This window comes from Glycine soja, chromosome 13 (assembly GCF_004193775.1).
Source record: "Glycine soja cultivar W05 chromosome 13, ASM419377v2, whole genome shotgun sequence".
In the NCBI taxonomy this organism is placed as follows: domain Eukaryota; kingdom Viridiplantae; phylum Streptophyta; class Magnoliopsida; order Fabales; family Fabaceae; genus Glycine; species Glycine soja.
In genome coordinates this window covers 19,588,959-19,605,623 of record NC_041014.1, presented here as the reverse complement: position 1 = coordinate 19,605,623, position 16,665 = coordinate 19,588,959, and the positions used below count along the sequence as shown (strand labels likewise).

Here is a 16,665-nt window from a genome sequence, read left to right as displayed (position 1 = left end):
TGATGAGGGACATGAACATGACGGAGAAGAAGGCTCAAGAAATCCCCAAGGATAGATCAGAGCCGCCATGTAAAACCCTAGGACTTACTTAGAAAACCCTAGTAGAGCCTCAATTCCCCTGTTTTCAAAATTATGTATTACAAAGACTTCTATGTTTGAATTCAATAAAAAAAATTTAATATTGTTTAGAAATACTCGTTTAACAAAATAACTCTATTGAATATACTTTTTAAATATTTTATTAATTAATTTCTTTACTAATTTTTATTTATCAGAATAATTTTTAGAAAAATAATTATGAAAATATTTTTCAACTCTACAAAGATGTTTCCATAGACCTACATATTTCCTGGATGTAATGGGAAAATTAAAATTGTGCAGTTTACTAGAAAAATTTGCTTGAATAATTTTAACTAAAAATATATATTTTTTTTAAGAAAATGTTAAAGAAAATCACCAACTTTACTTTTGAAAAAGGATAGAGACTACTAAGTCGTGGTGATTTAATCATTCCTTAAAACATATATGATTCTCACAACAACCAAATAGGAAATAGATCTAAAATTACTATCACTAACAACCTGTTTTTTCATAATTTGAAGTTATTAAAGGATTATGATCAAGTGGGCATAATTCAAATTTTTATAATTAAAAATATCATTAATTTTGAGATCCTCCGCTTCTAAGGCCTTGGAGCCCATCATCCTCCTTACTACCACCACTTCTCCGGCGTCAACATGTACATGCATATGCGTCAAGGTCGTCGACCACACCTCCTAGATATATGTCATCCATCAAAGTATCGTGAAGGCCTTCACACATCACCAAGTATTTCAACAAGCAACAATTAGTAATCAGAACCTATTCCTCTTCATTGTTATTCTTATCCTCTAAGTCGTCATTTAGATCCTTTTCTCCCCAATGTCGCACGCATAGGTTTAAAAGCCGGCTCGGACATACCGATCTATGGGTCAAGTCTGTTTTCAAATCGAGCATGCTTTCGACCTGGTCAAAGTCGCTGAAACCGCTACAATCTAATTCGGGCAAATCAAACAATTTTTTAATTTGCCAACTTTATGGAATAATAACAAGCTGCTTCCACGCTGCTCAAGGTGGTTGTACAACATGTGCTGAGGAAAATGCTTGCCTTAAGAAAAAAATTACAAAAACTGATCCTTCCTGATTTGAACATGTCTCCTTGAGCTCCCTTAGAAGATCTACTACAGCTAAGTCATCTGTAATTATTTCATAAATAGATGCAGTTTATATATTTAAATACTACAAGTTTATTGTAATATATATTTATTTACGGCAAGGTATGAAATTTTTTATTTTTTTTAATAGAGATTGAGTCACACAATTCAATTAGTGATCAATTCAACTGATTCAATTATTGATCCAATAGTTCAGGATTGAGTCCATTATTGGTTCAATCTTTATAATTATGATCAAATGTGAACATATAGGAAAAATAGTAACTTTGTGTAGTACAAATGATGAGTGTGATTGTGGGAGAAGGGGAAAATTATGAAAGAAACTAATTAAATTGAATTAATGTTTTACAGTGAAATCAATTGGCAAGTAACAACTTTTTATGGTTCGGAGGTATTATTATAATATTAATAATATTTTTTTAGGAAACAATGTGATTTTTTTTTAGCAATTGATATTTCACAGTGATTTTTATCTTCTTTTTTTTTCCTATATCCATTTCACATCGTGATCGAGACAAACATTATCTATCTATTATGAATCTATACAAAAAGACCTTTGTATTAATTCTAAATTCATATGTACTTATGTATAGTTAAAATAAAAGATTATGGATTCTATAGTCATTATTCAAGACAAGTTCTAAAATATAGGCGATTTTCTAGGGTGGAGACCTGAGGAAGTAAGACATATACAGCCATAGTACTGCGAGATTAAAACAAAATGACATTTATGCCTTCCATTAGAATTTTGTAAAACATTAGGCAAATATCTCACCCAAAAGATGTGTTCGAAGATAAAATTGTCACCTCTTTCGTCAGCTCGCGATGGTTTGATCTTTTCTTCGTCGTTCACACCTTTCCCATCGACAATCCTCATGCCCACGCCGCTCTTTTTCGTCGACATCCTCATGCGTCGTCGCCACCAATGCGCCGCATGGAGATCTCCACTAATAGCTCAAATCGCAAAGATCGCTCTCATCACCAAGCTTAGAAGCCTTTTGGATTCTGCTTGTGTTCTCGACAAGGGTTGCTCCATGCATTCTTCTTTTGTATGTTTTAAAGGAATATTAGGAAGTAAAGATAATGATGTTGTAATTCTCAAAAAAAAAAAAATGATGTTGTAGATCTAACGTATATTATAATTTCTTTCCTAACGAGGCATCAAATTAGGAGAGAAAAAATGTAAATTTGTTTTTTATTGTTTTAATTTATTAAAAAAATATTATAATATAAAAATAATAAACAATTACATGCTAATAAAATAATATAGTAATAGGTTTAAATTTATTTCAGTTAAATTTAACTTTTCAACCAATAAAAAATATTTTATATAATTTATTTCTTTATTTTTACTTTATTCAAAAAAATTAAGAGAAATTATATTCTTCTTATTTTTAATTATTAATTTTATTTCTAATCCAAACAGAGCATTTAAATTTTTTCTGTAAATGAATAAAGTATAAAATGTATTTTAAATACATACAAATTTTTTTACAATATAAAAAAGAAAATAAAAAAGGGAAGAGATAATATATATATATATATATAATATGAGATAAATAATGAAATAGAGAGAAAAAAAATGCAAATTATAAAAAATAATGTAAAAAAAAGTATGAGTAATATAAATCTTGTTTTTATCTCCAACACAGAATTATTTAGTTCTAATAAAGTTACTGTAACCCACATGCCACAACTAAGAAGCCAGATCACCTTCTTATAGTGGAGAAATTCTTGTAGGTAGGGTATGCAAAAAAAGCTTAGCAATAGCATTAATTAGCAAATGACCGGGTATCATGCGGCACCACTAGGCAAAGTAGTTATGTCTTAATTTACTTTTAACTTTTTCTTTTCCATATCTTTAAAGCAAATTTGACGTAATCCGACATTCCATGTCCTAGCTGGTTCATAATACAATATTAATTACATAAATACCATTTAGGGTTTGCCTAGGAAGTTTACAGAAACAAGACTTGATCAAATATAGACACCTTAATATATATGAAGCATGAATCAATTACGTACCAACTTTTTTTCCTACAAAATTTCAAGGAAAACTTGTTTAATAATATAAGGTACGTCTATGTCGGTTTAAAATATATAAGAAACGTAAGGAGGAGGACTGGCCGATTGGGACATCATTTATAAAAGGTTTATTTGGAACAAAAAGGTTATAATATACTCCTACTAAAATTTTAAATCTAATTGCATCGTTGGAAGCATGGAGTATAATTTATATATTAAGCGATCTCTTAAAAGTATATGTTTTAATTAATATTTCGAAGAAAGTATATATATGGGTGAGGGTAAGGAATTAAAATTCATGAGTGGATGAAAAGGTTATTGATCATATATATTGCTTTAAAGATCAAATATATTTTTGGTGCAAGAATAGTAATCACTAATCAGGTTTTTATTTATAGACATCATATACTTATTTAAATTTCTCACGTATAGTCAAATTTCAGTGGCTCTAGCTTACATATATTACCAGGTTGTTTCATGATTAAATTTACATTCTAAAAAATATTGAGATGAATATATAACATTTTTTTTTTGTTTGTTTCAAGTTTTGCAAAACTATATCCATCTAACAATTATTCTCAGATACATGTTTTAAGCATATATTATTCTCAATAAGTCATTCTCATTAAGCAAGGATGATATATAATTTATTCCCGTGAGAATGATTGAATAAGATTCGGCAGTGGGTAGTTATTAAAAATACTAGTGAAAGAAAAAAAATTCAATTCGGACTATCCCTTTTCTTATAGTCACACATGATTGGAAATAAGTTTTCACATTATACAAATCCAACATGGATATAATATATTTTCAAAAATATCATTTCTGAGTATCATATTCCTATAGAATATAATATCATTTTACTGTACAGAAACGACTTTATTTGTAGCTAGGTGCAAAAATAAAATAAAATAAAATAAAATAAAGACTACATTGATTGATAGCTACCATTAAGATTCAGGATCACAACCTTCAAAACTTTGTCTATGCAGGACTTGGTGGCAGCAGATTAAAGGGTTGTCTGGTACAGATATTTAAATTCACATGAAATATTTCCAGATGAGATACGAGCTAGCTTGATGTCACGATTGAAGGCTAAGGGTAAATTATTGGTTAAGTTGAGTTCACTGTAACGCCTTTTTTTGTGATGAAAAAGAGGTAGAAAAAGAATGAAATAAAGGAGCAACCTGTTTACTTTAAGTAAATCTCTTATCTTCTTTACAAAAAGCATTTTCATTCGTATGTCGTTTGTGAAGCACAATATATATACCTTTTCCATGTGAGGTGGAAAGGGACAACTTAGGGCGAATCTACCGGTTGATCATTATTTTTGAATGGGTATGATCAACAAGACAATTAATTTCTACTTTGATTTTATGATCAAAGTTGAGGTGTAAGGTGCATTGGTATCACTTTAGTTAAACAAATCAATTAAGCTACTTTACTTTCATAACCTAACATGATAAGGCCCTCAATATTATTTGATCATATATGATTCATTGTTTGGATTCTCTTTACTTGTATATGTGGGAAGAACTCAATTTCTATTTTTGGTGATTTATTTCCTAGTGAGTACCTTTGTCAGTGGTGGGGGATTTAATTTAATTACTATATATTAATGATAAATGGTATATTCTCAATATATTAATGTTGTTTATATAAATGGTAATTTACTATTATTCCTTTAATATTAAAAATAAAGTGTGCGAAACTATAATACGTGGAATGGAGGATGAGATCCAATCTCACACGTTTGTGAGTTCGGGTTCTATATAGTGAGAAAATTAATATTTTGAAGTGATCATATTGTAAGGACATATTCGTCCTTGACTTAAAATGAGTTATTTTATAAAGTGAGTTACTTTACCCTATGATTGGTATAGAGAACGGAAAATTGAGGAATAGAAAACTTAAAAATTGAATGGATAAAAAAATGAAGAAAAAAAATTCTAAAAGCAATTTTTCTTTTGATTTTCTCTTCAATGAAATTAAAAATAATAATATATTGTTATCTATATTTTTTTTCTTTTCTAATATTTTTCTTCTCATCCAAACATACTATTAATTTAATTCGATTCTGAGTAGGACCTTAATGCTGTATGGTTCAGAAAATCAATTATTTTATGGTATAAAGATTGAAAGTAGAAGTAATATCTTCACAACTCATGTTAGTCAAAGTCTCAAAGACCACTATCAACTGAATAAGAAAAGCTGTGAACTCGGTAGTTTCTTCTCTGTTTTTCCCCTTTTGAATTTTAATGCACTGCTGAGTTTTCCTAGACCCTAGTGTTTCTCTCAGAGTGGAAACATAACGACTTTACATTAGCAAGTTGACGCATTAGAAAGAAAATAAAACTAAGTTGTGTTATTATACTTAGAAAATGATGCTTTATTTATTTTAGAATTAAATTTTCTTATGTTTTCTTCAGTTAGTGCTTTGCTTATCATAGTTTGTTGGCTTACAGGAAAACAATGGTAGTGTGTTTGTATAAAATTTCTTGGGGATTCATTCATTTGGATCTGTCTTGGACTAATAGTAATATTGATTGTTACAGATTCTGTCAAGCTAGCTAGCTACCTATAATTTTGGCTTTCTGTTCTTAGCTGTGTTTGTATTGGCCAGGTTCAGTTCTCATTTCAACTTACCTAACTTGAAAATTGTCGTTTATATTGGCCTTATTCCGTGTTACAATTATAGGATAGAACTACTGATAATATTATTCAATATAAGTCATCTCTTTTCTTTTATGCAATTGATTTTTCAGATAGGGTTGCGTGAGGAGTAATCAAGCTTCTAAGTTAATGGAGTGATACTAAATCAGCTTCTTCCTTTTGATTGAAGTTCGTTTATCATGTTAAATTTTGCTTATAAGTGGCATCAAACATATGTTATTTTGTTTTTTAATAGTATTGTTTAGAAAACAGTTATTTCCTTTGGACAATCCTAGAGATAACAGAACATAAACCATGTGAAAAGTTCAATCTTGCTGTTTCTGATGTTGAGGTTTCATTCAATTTCCAGCAAACCCATATTCCAGTTTTCAAATCAATTGCCAGTTTTATAGAGAACCAAGTCTAAATTTTCCCATTTTACCTTGTCTACATTGCATTGAATCTCCAATTTGAGATGTGAATTTTCTTTTTGCATGATTTATAGTATATGAACTCTTCATCAACTCAACTAGTCCTCACGAAAAGGATGGGTATATATGACCCATTCCATCAAGTGAACATGTGGGGGGACAGCTTTAAAATTGATGGAAGCTTGAACTCAATTGCTCCCCAAATGTTAATGATTAAGCCTAGCATGCAGAACAAGGTAAGAATGAAGGAATTTCTCTTTTGTTAGTGAGTTAGCATTGTTTTGTGGGAAAACTTGTTTACGAAAGTCTTTTGAATTTTATTTGTCCAGTCTGAATGTACTCCTCACGAATCAAGGGAACCTTCTGGAGATGATCAAGAGACTAATGAAAAAGCTGATACTAAGGTAATCAAATTTCATCACTACATATTTCTTTTATGTATTTCCTCATCATCTTTCACATGCTTCACTTTGATCATTGTAAATAACTTGGAAAGAAACATGAGATTTCCTTCACATATTTATACCTTAATAAAAAAACTGAAATTAATGCTTTGGAGATCTGATATCAAACATGAATGTTTTTTATTTGAGTCTTTAACAATGTAGTTGATGAATATTTATTTGTAGGCACTAAGACGTCAAGCTCAAAATCGCGAGGCTGCTCGGAAATGTCGGCTGCGGAAGAAGGTTGTAAAAAATAAATTTATAGGAAGTTAGCCAGTGTTTATAATCTGATTCTTACTTATGTAATTCATAGGCTTATGTTCAACAATTAGAAACAAGCCGTGTGAAGCTCATGCAATTGGAGTTGGAGATTGAGAAAGCAAGAAAGCAGCAGGTGATCCTAACTGAAAATCATCATCTTCATTTATGCATTTTATTTTATTGTATTGTGTTTAAGCGCATACTAAAATGTCTACTTGCAGGGTATGTACATACGTAGTGCACTAGATGTCAGCTATATGGGATCATCCGGAACAATTAACCCAGGTTAGTGATTCAAAATTTCAGTTTTAAGCTTCCTCAATTTTCTTATTTTCTTAGTTATTTCACTTATTTGTGAACTACTTTCTTCTTGTGTTTTAAGATGCGGTTGCAGTTTGATTTATGGTTTATGTTTATGGCTCTATTAGATTTTGAAGTCATACCTATGTTGCTTCATGCAGTGATCCTTTTTATTAGGAATTCATGTGATTATTCCTAGTATGCCTCTACAGTTCATTTTGCTTCCTGTATCAAATACTGATTTGCTTCAAGTCAATTAAATTTTTTATCAAATACTTCAACAGAATGACATCAAGTAGTCAATGAACATTTTTATCTATTTCTCTTTTTCTTTTTTTTTCTTTTCTGAATCACATGTTGAGAGATCTCTGAAGATTCTTTTAAAAGGGTGTGAGCTGATCTTGCCCCATATTTGTGTTATTCTTATCCATTGCCTCGATCATGTCCCTGCCCTCTTACTGGATTATGCTTAGCCTTGAATTTCACATCTTTTGCAAAATAAGTAGTCAATATCCTTTTCCCAGAAGTCAAATTGGTGTCATGTGCACAAAGGTTAAGGTAAAGTGAGAATGTATTGCCCTTTGGATGTGTTCCTTGATTTGGTATCCTCTTTTGGATCATTACCCTTCATAAATTCTTTGTTGTTTTCCAAAAGTCTCAACCTCTCATGACACACAAGGTTTCCTCTTCTCTAAATGACATAATCTGTTTGTTAAAATTAGCATATTGCAATTAATATTCTGTGTAACATATTGTTAGCAACCTTATTTCTTAAACTGCTTGGTAGACATTTCCGGTATCCAAAATTAGCATATTGCAATTAATATTCTGTTGTGTTCTATCAACCGTTTTTCTCAATGATCCAAGTATGAGAAAATCAAGTATTTCATGTTGAACTGCAAGTTGCTTCCATGATATGAATATTCTAATGTTAACACTTAACAGACCTTTTTTCTTATAGAATTGTCAAATGTCATTTAACATTTAACTTGTGATTACATAAGTACTTTTCATTAGTGCATGAAGAAATAAGCTTATAGCCTGTAGCATTATTTAATATGGAACTCCTGCTTTCAGGGATAACTTTGTTTGAACTTGAATATGCACAATGGATTGAAGAGCAAGATAGACAGAATCAAGAACTGAGAAATACATTACAAACTCAAGCATCTGAAATGCAGCTTCATCTACTTGTTGAGAGTTGCTTGAGCCACTACTCAAATCTTTTCAGAATGAAAGCAGAAGCTGCAAAGGCTGATGTCTTCTATTTAATCTCTGGTGCATGGAAAGCATCAGTGGAACGCCTTTTTCTTTGGATTGGAGGATCCCGTCCATCACAACTTCTAAATGTACATCTACATACCACTATCTGATTCTAACAACAATTTTTATTTTATGTTCTGTTCATTGATTGTGCAAAATAGGAGTTCCATATATATATTATCTTTGTTAGTTTTAGTTTTAGGATTAAGAAAACTTAGAACAGAAAAGTAGCAAAGGAGACAACGTGAGAGTCTATTTGGGAACTACAAGAGCTTTTATTTTTATTGAATGAAACTCACATTAAAATAACTTTGAAAGCATCACAAAGGCACGACCTCAACAATCTTTTTTTATTTTCTCATGTTGCAATCATATTGAATTTGTTATTTATTAAATTCTTGATAATTCTTCAGTAGTGGTTTCCTTAAAATTTTGAAATAAAAAAACTAAAGTACCCAATTGTCTAGAAGGTATGGAAGAGGGTCATTGTACGCAGTCTTATTCTTACATATGCAAAGAGATTGTTTCTAGATTCAAACTCATGATGATTTCAAAATAATAGAAAAATAAGTATATACTCATAATAGTGTGGTATATGTACCAAATGGAATTGTGAGGATTAAACTGAAGTCTCAGTTTGGACTTGTAGATTTCAGTCATACTAGAGTGCTTTGGAAGCCAAAAAAGAATGTCAGGTTCTATGCATATCTAGAGTTATTGGATACTTTTGATATGATGCAATCTAGTGGCTAGAGAACATAATATCTTTCTATCTGGTGTTTTGGACTCTGGTACTAAATAAATATCTTTTCTTTTGGATGTTACTATTCCTCAATTTTCATAATACAAATTTGCATCATGTCAAAACGTACTATGGAAAACTCAATAAATCAATAATAAAAGCCTTATCCCACTATGTGAAAACCTCAATAACCATGTAAAAATTACTTGACCTCTTCTTTCAGATCATTGCACCACAGCTTGAGCCTTTGACTGATCAACAAATTGTGAGCATTAACAACCTCCGGCTTTCATCTCAGCAAGCTGAAGATGCTCTTTCACTAGGATTGGACAAACTCCAGCAGAGTCTGGTCCACAACATACCATCAGATCCATTGGCTGTAGGACACTACGGGTTTGAGATAGCTGCTGCCATGGAAAAAGGTGAAGCACTAGAACGTTTTGTAAACCAGGTAATGTAACATCAAAAGTTGGACCTGTTTGGAGTTTGTTGTTACTAAGTCATATCATGGGAAACTTGAGACATTCTATGTAGTCTAAAGTCCACAAAGAAAGCCTTTTGAAAATTGCAAGTATGGTTTTAAAAAAGGGTCGGCTATCACAATTTTTGTCTCTACCTCAAAGTTTTTGACTAATCGCAACCGCATTTGTAGTCACATTTTTTGCAATGTCTAGAATTGCAATAAACCACAACTACAATTTAAAACCTTGAGTGCTAGAGAATCAGATGGTGGATATCTCTATTAATAACCTCACTAGAGATACCAAATCATTCAAATAGGGTTAGTTACACTTTTGATATTTTTATTTTTTGTCATTTCTCGAATTTGAAACCTTCATTTATTTTTTACAAATATGATCCCACTATTTTAATTGTGCAATTTTAGTTCACCTGACTACTTGACACCCAATAATGTAGATGTGATAACATGAATGTGTAATAGAGTGTCACATTAACATTTTTTAAAAAAAAAAATTAGATGTTAAAGTTAATGGATATACCAAAATTACATAAAACCAATAACTTTAATTTATTTCCATCTTCACAGGCAGATCACCTTAGGCAACAAACTCTGATTCACATGTCTCGGATCCTGACAACTGCTCAAGCTGCTAAAGGCTTGCTGGCTATGGGAGAATACTTTCATCGTCTTCGCACCCTTAGTTCTTTATGGACTGCTCGTTCATGTGATCCTTCCTTTCCCACTCAACTCTCAAACTGATATCTCTTTCTTTGAACCTCAACTGTAATGTGGTTTGCACAAATAGGTGTTCAAATCTACGGAGATCTCTGTTTTGTTTAACATGTTAATGTATATGCATGCTAGTTATTAATGGTGCCTAGCTAGTACCATGAAGGCTGAAGCAAAGTTTATATGATTTGTTGATCTAGAGAACAAATGAACCACTCTGTACATAAATATTGTATCATCTTCCACATGGAATCATGAAAAAGGATTTAGGACAACCTTGATAAATTTCTCTGCAAATACTTGCGGGAAAAAAAAAGAAAAAATATTTTTCATCTCTTAAAATTTTTTAAATTTGGTTTAGCCTTCCAAATTTTTTTATCTTATGTTGATCCTCTAATTTAAAAATACTTCACTTCCAATCCTCAAAGTGGTTACAATTAACATTTGATGAAAATTATGAACTGTCACAAAATAAAAATATACTTTATCATGTGTTTGAATGAGGGATTTAGAAATTTTTAGGAAATTCAAATACACAACATTTTAATTGTTTTGATTCATTTTATAAATATTTTGTTTGGATGTGACAATCCAATTGCTTGTCTTTTAATTTCCTTGTTTGGATAAAGTAATTCAATTTTAATTAAATTCAAATTTTTATTTTTAAATATTTATTTAAAAATTAAAATATTTCAATATTGAATGAAAATAAATATGAGTCATTTTTTAAATAGTTAAATATTTAAAATAAATTTAATGCTATACAATATTTAATAATCAATTTTTTTAATATTTAATAATTAAATAATCAAAATAATTTTAAGGCTAAACAATTTTAAATCTTACATAATATTTTTGTAGTAACACATAAAAAAATTTGGATTAAACAATAATCTCTAAAATATTAAAGATGAATCATATGTAACTCAGATTTTTAATTTAAATTGAATTATACCATTTTTGACTAAAATCCCATATGTAAAAAAAACTTATACAGAAACACTGCGGGTGAGTTCACGCATCACAACACTATTTCACTTGAGAAACAGAACCAATGTGTTCACGTACCGTTTTCCAAGTCAATGAACTCAACGAAAAGAGGAGAGAGAACTCAGAAAAGGGTTGGTGTTGGGCCCCACCGTTCTTCTGCAGCGAGCGGCTGCTAACGCTACTCTGCACTACTCGCCAACTCTCGTAATTGCTCGCCAGCGAACTCGGCGACCCCATGTAGCTCGTGCACCCATTGCTGCAGCTGTTGTACGTGTTACTCGAACTCATCTCCGAGTTGTCAAACTCACCCAACCCGAGTTGGTGTTGTTGGTGGTGATCGGCGGCGGAGTACTACATTGGCGACGCCGTGTATGCGTCCGGCGGAGAGAGGAAGGAAATGGCCGAGGGAGTTGGGGGTGGCGCGTGAGAGAGTTACAGAAAGTACGCGTGACTGTGAGAAGGAGAGAACTGGTGTGTTGAGAAATTTTAATTCCTTTATTTTTTTTGAAAATTTGAAATACTATAAATTAATATATTAAAATGTTTTTAAAAAATGACTATATTTTAATCATTTTTAAAATATCTCATCTAAACAAATTATATTATAAGAAGATATTTTAATATTCATGTTAAAATATTTTATCTGCTTTAATTTCTCCATTCAAACATTTTAAGAATTAAAAGTAAAGTATTTTTAAATTAGATGAAAAAAATATAACAATTTTTATTAAGTAAAGAGGTTGTTTGTGAACTCAAATCCATGACTAATCAGTCATCAAGGCGCAACTATCTCTCACTTGCATAAATTCTCTAGTCTTTTGGTGTCACCACTCACCATTCATATACCAAAATCTAAAATCACAAAGCAAGTTGATTGGATCCCAACCATATGTGACACTATCAAATGTAATACATACGGTTCTGCAAAGGGTTCCACGGGTCATGCAGGAAGTGGGGGCATTTTCCGACTCAACTGGAGCAATTCTGGGTTGTTTTTCTGTCAATTTTTTTTTCTGAAGCTTATGCTGCTCTTTTGGTTACGGAAATTGCTCACAGTAAAAGCTGGTGAAATTTTCTCTAGGAATGCGACTCTGTCGACTTGCAATTAGTGATATAAGCTTTCAAAAGGCAAGATTCGGTTCCATGAAACATTCGTGGTCGCTGGAAAAATTCCTTGTTTCTTTGTAAAGATTCGCGTTTTATTTTTTCTCATATCTATAGGAAAGGCAACACTTATGTAGATAAGTTAACTAATTTTGGTGCACATACAAATATTAACTTGGTGGAAATTAGTCCCTAGTTATTTTAAGGAAGATTTTGCTCGTAATAGGAATGCTCTTCCTAATTTCAGATTCGCGTAACTTGCTCTCATGGGTTTGGACCTAATTACCCCATGCTCTTGTTCATTCTCTTTTTGTTTTTCATAATATATGGGCGTCGCTGGTTTGGTCGAGATTGAGAACATAGTTGGGATGTCTTTTCTTACCATTGCATTTGCATTCCTAATTCATAAAAAAAAAATTGTAAAAATAAAAAAGTAACTAAAATGAATGTTTTTTTGTTCGAAGTTGAAGATTAATAGAGGAATGATAAAATTTTAGAAAATAAAATATCCAACTCATACATTTCAAGCAATAATGTAGAGATTCCTCGATGATGCATCTTCGGAAGTTCACCTATATTTCTAGGTTTAATATTTCACCATACATATCCCTTTTAACGAATCATATTAGTATTTTATTTTTATTTTTATTTTTATTTTGTGAGAAAAACCAAACGCATGATATTAGCTAGACTTAAATCCATCAAATCCATGAGGACCAAAAGTATGATTCAAAAAGGGGTGAGCAAGAGACCAATTGGGATGAGTTTATCTTTTTTCTTATCCTATTTGAAATTTAGATCGGACCATTTATTGAAACTCAAATCTGATATGATCAAGACCCGAAATATTTAAAACAAAACCGGATGGACCCGTCCTTCTTGCATAATATATCAATTTTAATATTAAATGCAGATAAATCATAAAATAAAAGAAGTATAAAACTTAAATCAAGATATATTTTATAATATATATTAGAATAATTAATATAATTATAAATATAATATCATGTTATAACTGATAAAATATTTGAGTTAGTTTCTAATTTTTTTATTAATTAAAAAGTTTATTTGACTATTTGGCAAACAAATTTTTCATAGTAGACTTTTAGTAACTTTTATTGTTTTTTTAAATGTTATTTGAAATAACATTTTTTACAATGTTAATTTTTAACTTTTATATTTTATTTACTTTTATTCTTAATATATTTATCGAATAACACTTACTATTTAATAAATTAATTTTTCAATTTTTAGTTGTTAATTTTTGTCGAACATAATCATTATCTACTAAATAAAAAAGTTTTATATTATTAACATACAATTGTTAAGAAAAATATACATTTTAAAAGAATGTAGGACAAATTATCAGGTTTGGACAACATGAAACATAACATGAACTCATCCTTAAAACACCATGATCTAATTTTAAAATCCAAATTAATCCAAAGTAACATCGTGCTAAGTCGGAATGGTGGGTTGGATTGAGTGATACTCACCCCTAGATGCAAAGGTGTTATCCAATATGTTATCTTAATCCTAACATGATGATGTCGCACCATGATAATTATTAAATATATCTCCCTTAATTAAAATGTATATCTTTTTTATTTTTTATTAAATTTACTTAAATAACCCTATTCCTGCCCTCCCCCTCATCTAAATATTAGAAGCAATTCCTTCAAGGTTTTGTTTCCTCGTGTCTCTGTCAATCTTACTCAAAAAATTCCATTATTCCTCTTCTTAAGAAAATAAAGAAGTCATTGATGATAAAAGAAAACAAAGATTTTCATTGTATTTATTTTACAGGTTCACACGTTGCCTCACTTGAAGATGATGGATCATTCAATTGGTTGGCAATTGAATTGCAAGAAAATGTGACACATTGGCTTTAAGATGCCAAAAGTATGCGGCAACTAATTTAACCCTTTTTTGTTTAGATATACAAGACTAAAGTCTTTTTTTTATAGTTTCTCTGCCCAAAAAAATTATATATTTTAATAAAGAAATTCTTAAAAGTACTTATACCAGTTTTTTTTTATAGGGGATGTGTGAGTATTTTATCTAATTATACCTTTTGATTATTTTTATATACCAAATTATCTCTTCCCCAAATTACTAACATAATTATCCTCATTACTATTCACACCATAAATTTGGATCTCCCAATCCCAATTTCAAACCTTATATTTTTAATTGTCTCAAATTTTCATTTAGAATTCAAGACCCTAAAACCCAAATTCTAAAAGAAATTCATTTTTCTTTTTCTTTTTCTTTGCTTTTTTGTGGACCCATTTACTATTCACAGTGTAAATTCGATTTTAACGATTTTATTAATTATTATTTTGTTTTGATCATTTTTATTTTTGTAAATCTTTTTAAGTAATTAGTAATATATTTAATTATTGTATTTCAATGATATAATTAATTAATATAATTGTTAATATACAATGATGTAACCAATTAACTAATTGTAAGAATAATTATTAATATTTAAAAAAAAATTATGACAACCAACAGCTAAATAATATTATGAGAAGATACAAACACTGACAGAAAAAATAATTAGCATTTTGTGATAATCCGTAGACATAAAAAAGGACAACATAAATTATCAAACATTTCAACAACAATTTAATTGTGTATTTTGCTTTTGTTTTTAGCAACTAGTGTATTAACAAATTATTGTTAGTATTTTGTATTTATGTAATTTATTTATGTTAATATGTTAATTTTTCGTTATTCATAATTTATTGACAAAGTTTCACAATACCTATTAGAACCATTTTCGGGGAAACAAATCATCTTTACTTCAAAATTTCATTCCATAAGGGCAACCTTTGGCACTTGTATGGTTATGTATATCATTTATTTTGGTTCAAATAATGATTCATTCTCATAGTTTTCATGTCGATGAAGCCAATACTTCAACTCTCAAGACTCCAATCAAGCTAAAAATGCGTCAAAAAAGTGCTCAAAAACAAGAAAAATCACTTTTACTTCAAAATTTCATTTCAAGAGGGCAACTCTTGACACCTGTGTGGTTATGTGTATCAGTTATTTTTGTTCAAATAATGATTCATTCTCATAGTTTTCACGTTGATGAAACTGATAACAGAACTCTCATGACTCCAATCTACCTGAAAAATGCATAAAAAATGTCCAAAACAAGAAAAAATCACCTTTGCTTCAAAATTTTATTTCACGAAGACAACTTTTGGCACCTATATAAGTATGTATATTAGTTATTTTGGTTCAAATAATGACTCATTTTCATAGTTTTCATGTCAATGAAGCCGATAATAGAACTCCCAAAAACTCCAATCGACCTAAAAATACATCAAAAAAGTGTCCAAAACTATAAAAAAAATCACCTTTGCTTCAAAATTTCATTCCATGAGGGCAACTTTTTGGCACTTGTATAGTTATGTGTATCAATTATTTTGGTTCAAATAATGATTCGTTCTCATTTTTTTTATGTTGATGAAGCTGATAATAGAACTCTCAGGACTCCAATCAGCCTAAAAATGCATCAAAAAAGTGTCCAAAACAAGAAAAAATCACTTTTGCATCATCTTTTGTGACAGAAAAGGAGCAATTGAGATAGCATCAATGACAATCAATGGCCGATAATGCATTGATGTGAACAAGATTATTGTTCATCTGTCAGGAATCTTGCAGAGCTTCATCTTTTGTGGCAAAAAAGTAGAGGTCAAGAAAGCACCAACGATAATCAATGCCTCATAATGCATTGATGTGAACGAGACAATTGTTCACCTGTCAAGAATCATATAGATCTTCATCTTTTTTGGCAGAAAAGGAGTGATCGAGATAACACCGATGACAATCAATGTCTCATAATGCATTGATGTGAACAAGATTACTATTCACCTGTCAAGAATCCTACAAATCTTCATATTTTTTTCCATATAAGTAATGGTCAAGATAGCATTGACAACAATCAACGAACCATAACACATTGACATAAACGAGGTTACTATTCACTCATCAAGAATCCTGCAGAGCTTTGACTTTTGTGCCACAATAG

The 16,665-nt window shown here is 30.4% G+C and overlaps 1 protein-coding gene and 1 long non-coding RNA gene across 11 annotated transcripts; one reads left to right on the top strand and one right to left on the bottom strand.

The window, feature by feature from the left end:
• Positions 1–546: 546 nt before the first annotated feature.
• Positions 547–2,366, bottom strand: LOC114381965. Its single transcript, XR_003660122.1, has 2 exons — positions 2,022–2,366; positions 547–1,235 (listed from the first exon to the last, which is right to left on the bottom strand). It is a non-coding gene; the product is annotated as an uncharacterized LOC114381965 (long non-coding RNA).
• Positions 2,367–5,347: 2,981 nt separating this feature from the next.
• On the top strand, positions 5,348–10,801 carry LOC114380731 (transcription factor TGA7-like). 10 transcript variants are annotated; one of them, XM_028339755.1, is made up of 10 exons: positions 5,348–5,461; positions 5,795–5,862; positions 6,397–6,558; positions 6,652–6,726; positions 6,952–7,011; positions 7,082–7,162; positions 7,251–7,314; positions 8,407–8,678; positions 9,558–9,785; positions 10,383–10,556. In XM_028339755.1, the coding sequence occupies exons 3-10, from the start codon at positions 6,400–6,402 to the stop codon at positions 10,554–10,556; spliced, it is 1,113 nt and encodes a 370-aa protein (XP_028195556.1). In that variant the 5' UTR covers positions 5,348–5,461; positions 5,795–5,862; positions 6,397–6,399. The 10 variants fall into 10 exon arrangements, with proteins under 10 accessions (XP_028195556.1, XP_028195553.1, XP_028195559.1 ...); XM_028339752.1 differs by having other exon boundaries at positions 6,005–6,558; XM_028339757.1 differs by having other exon boundaries at positions 5,414–5,714.
• Positions 10,802–16,665: the final 5,864 nt, after the last annotated feature.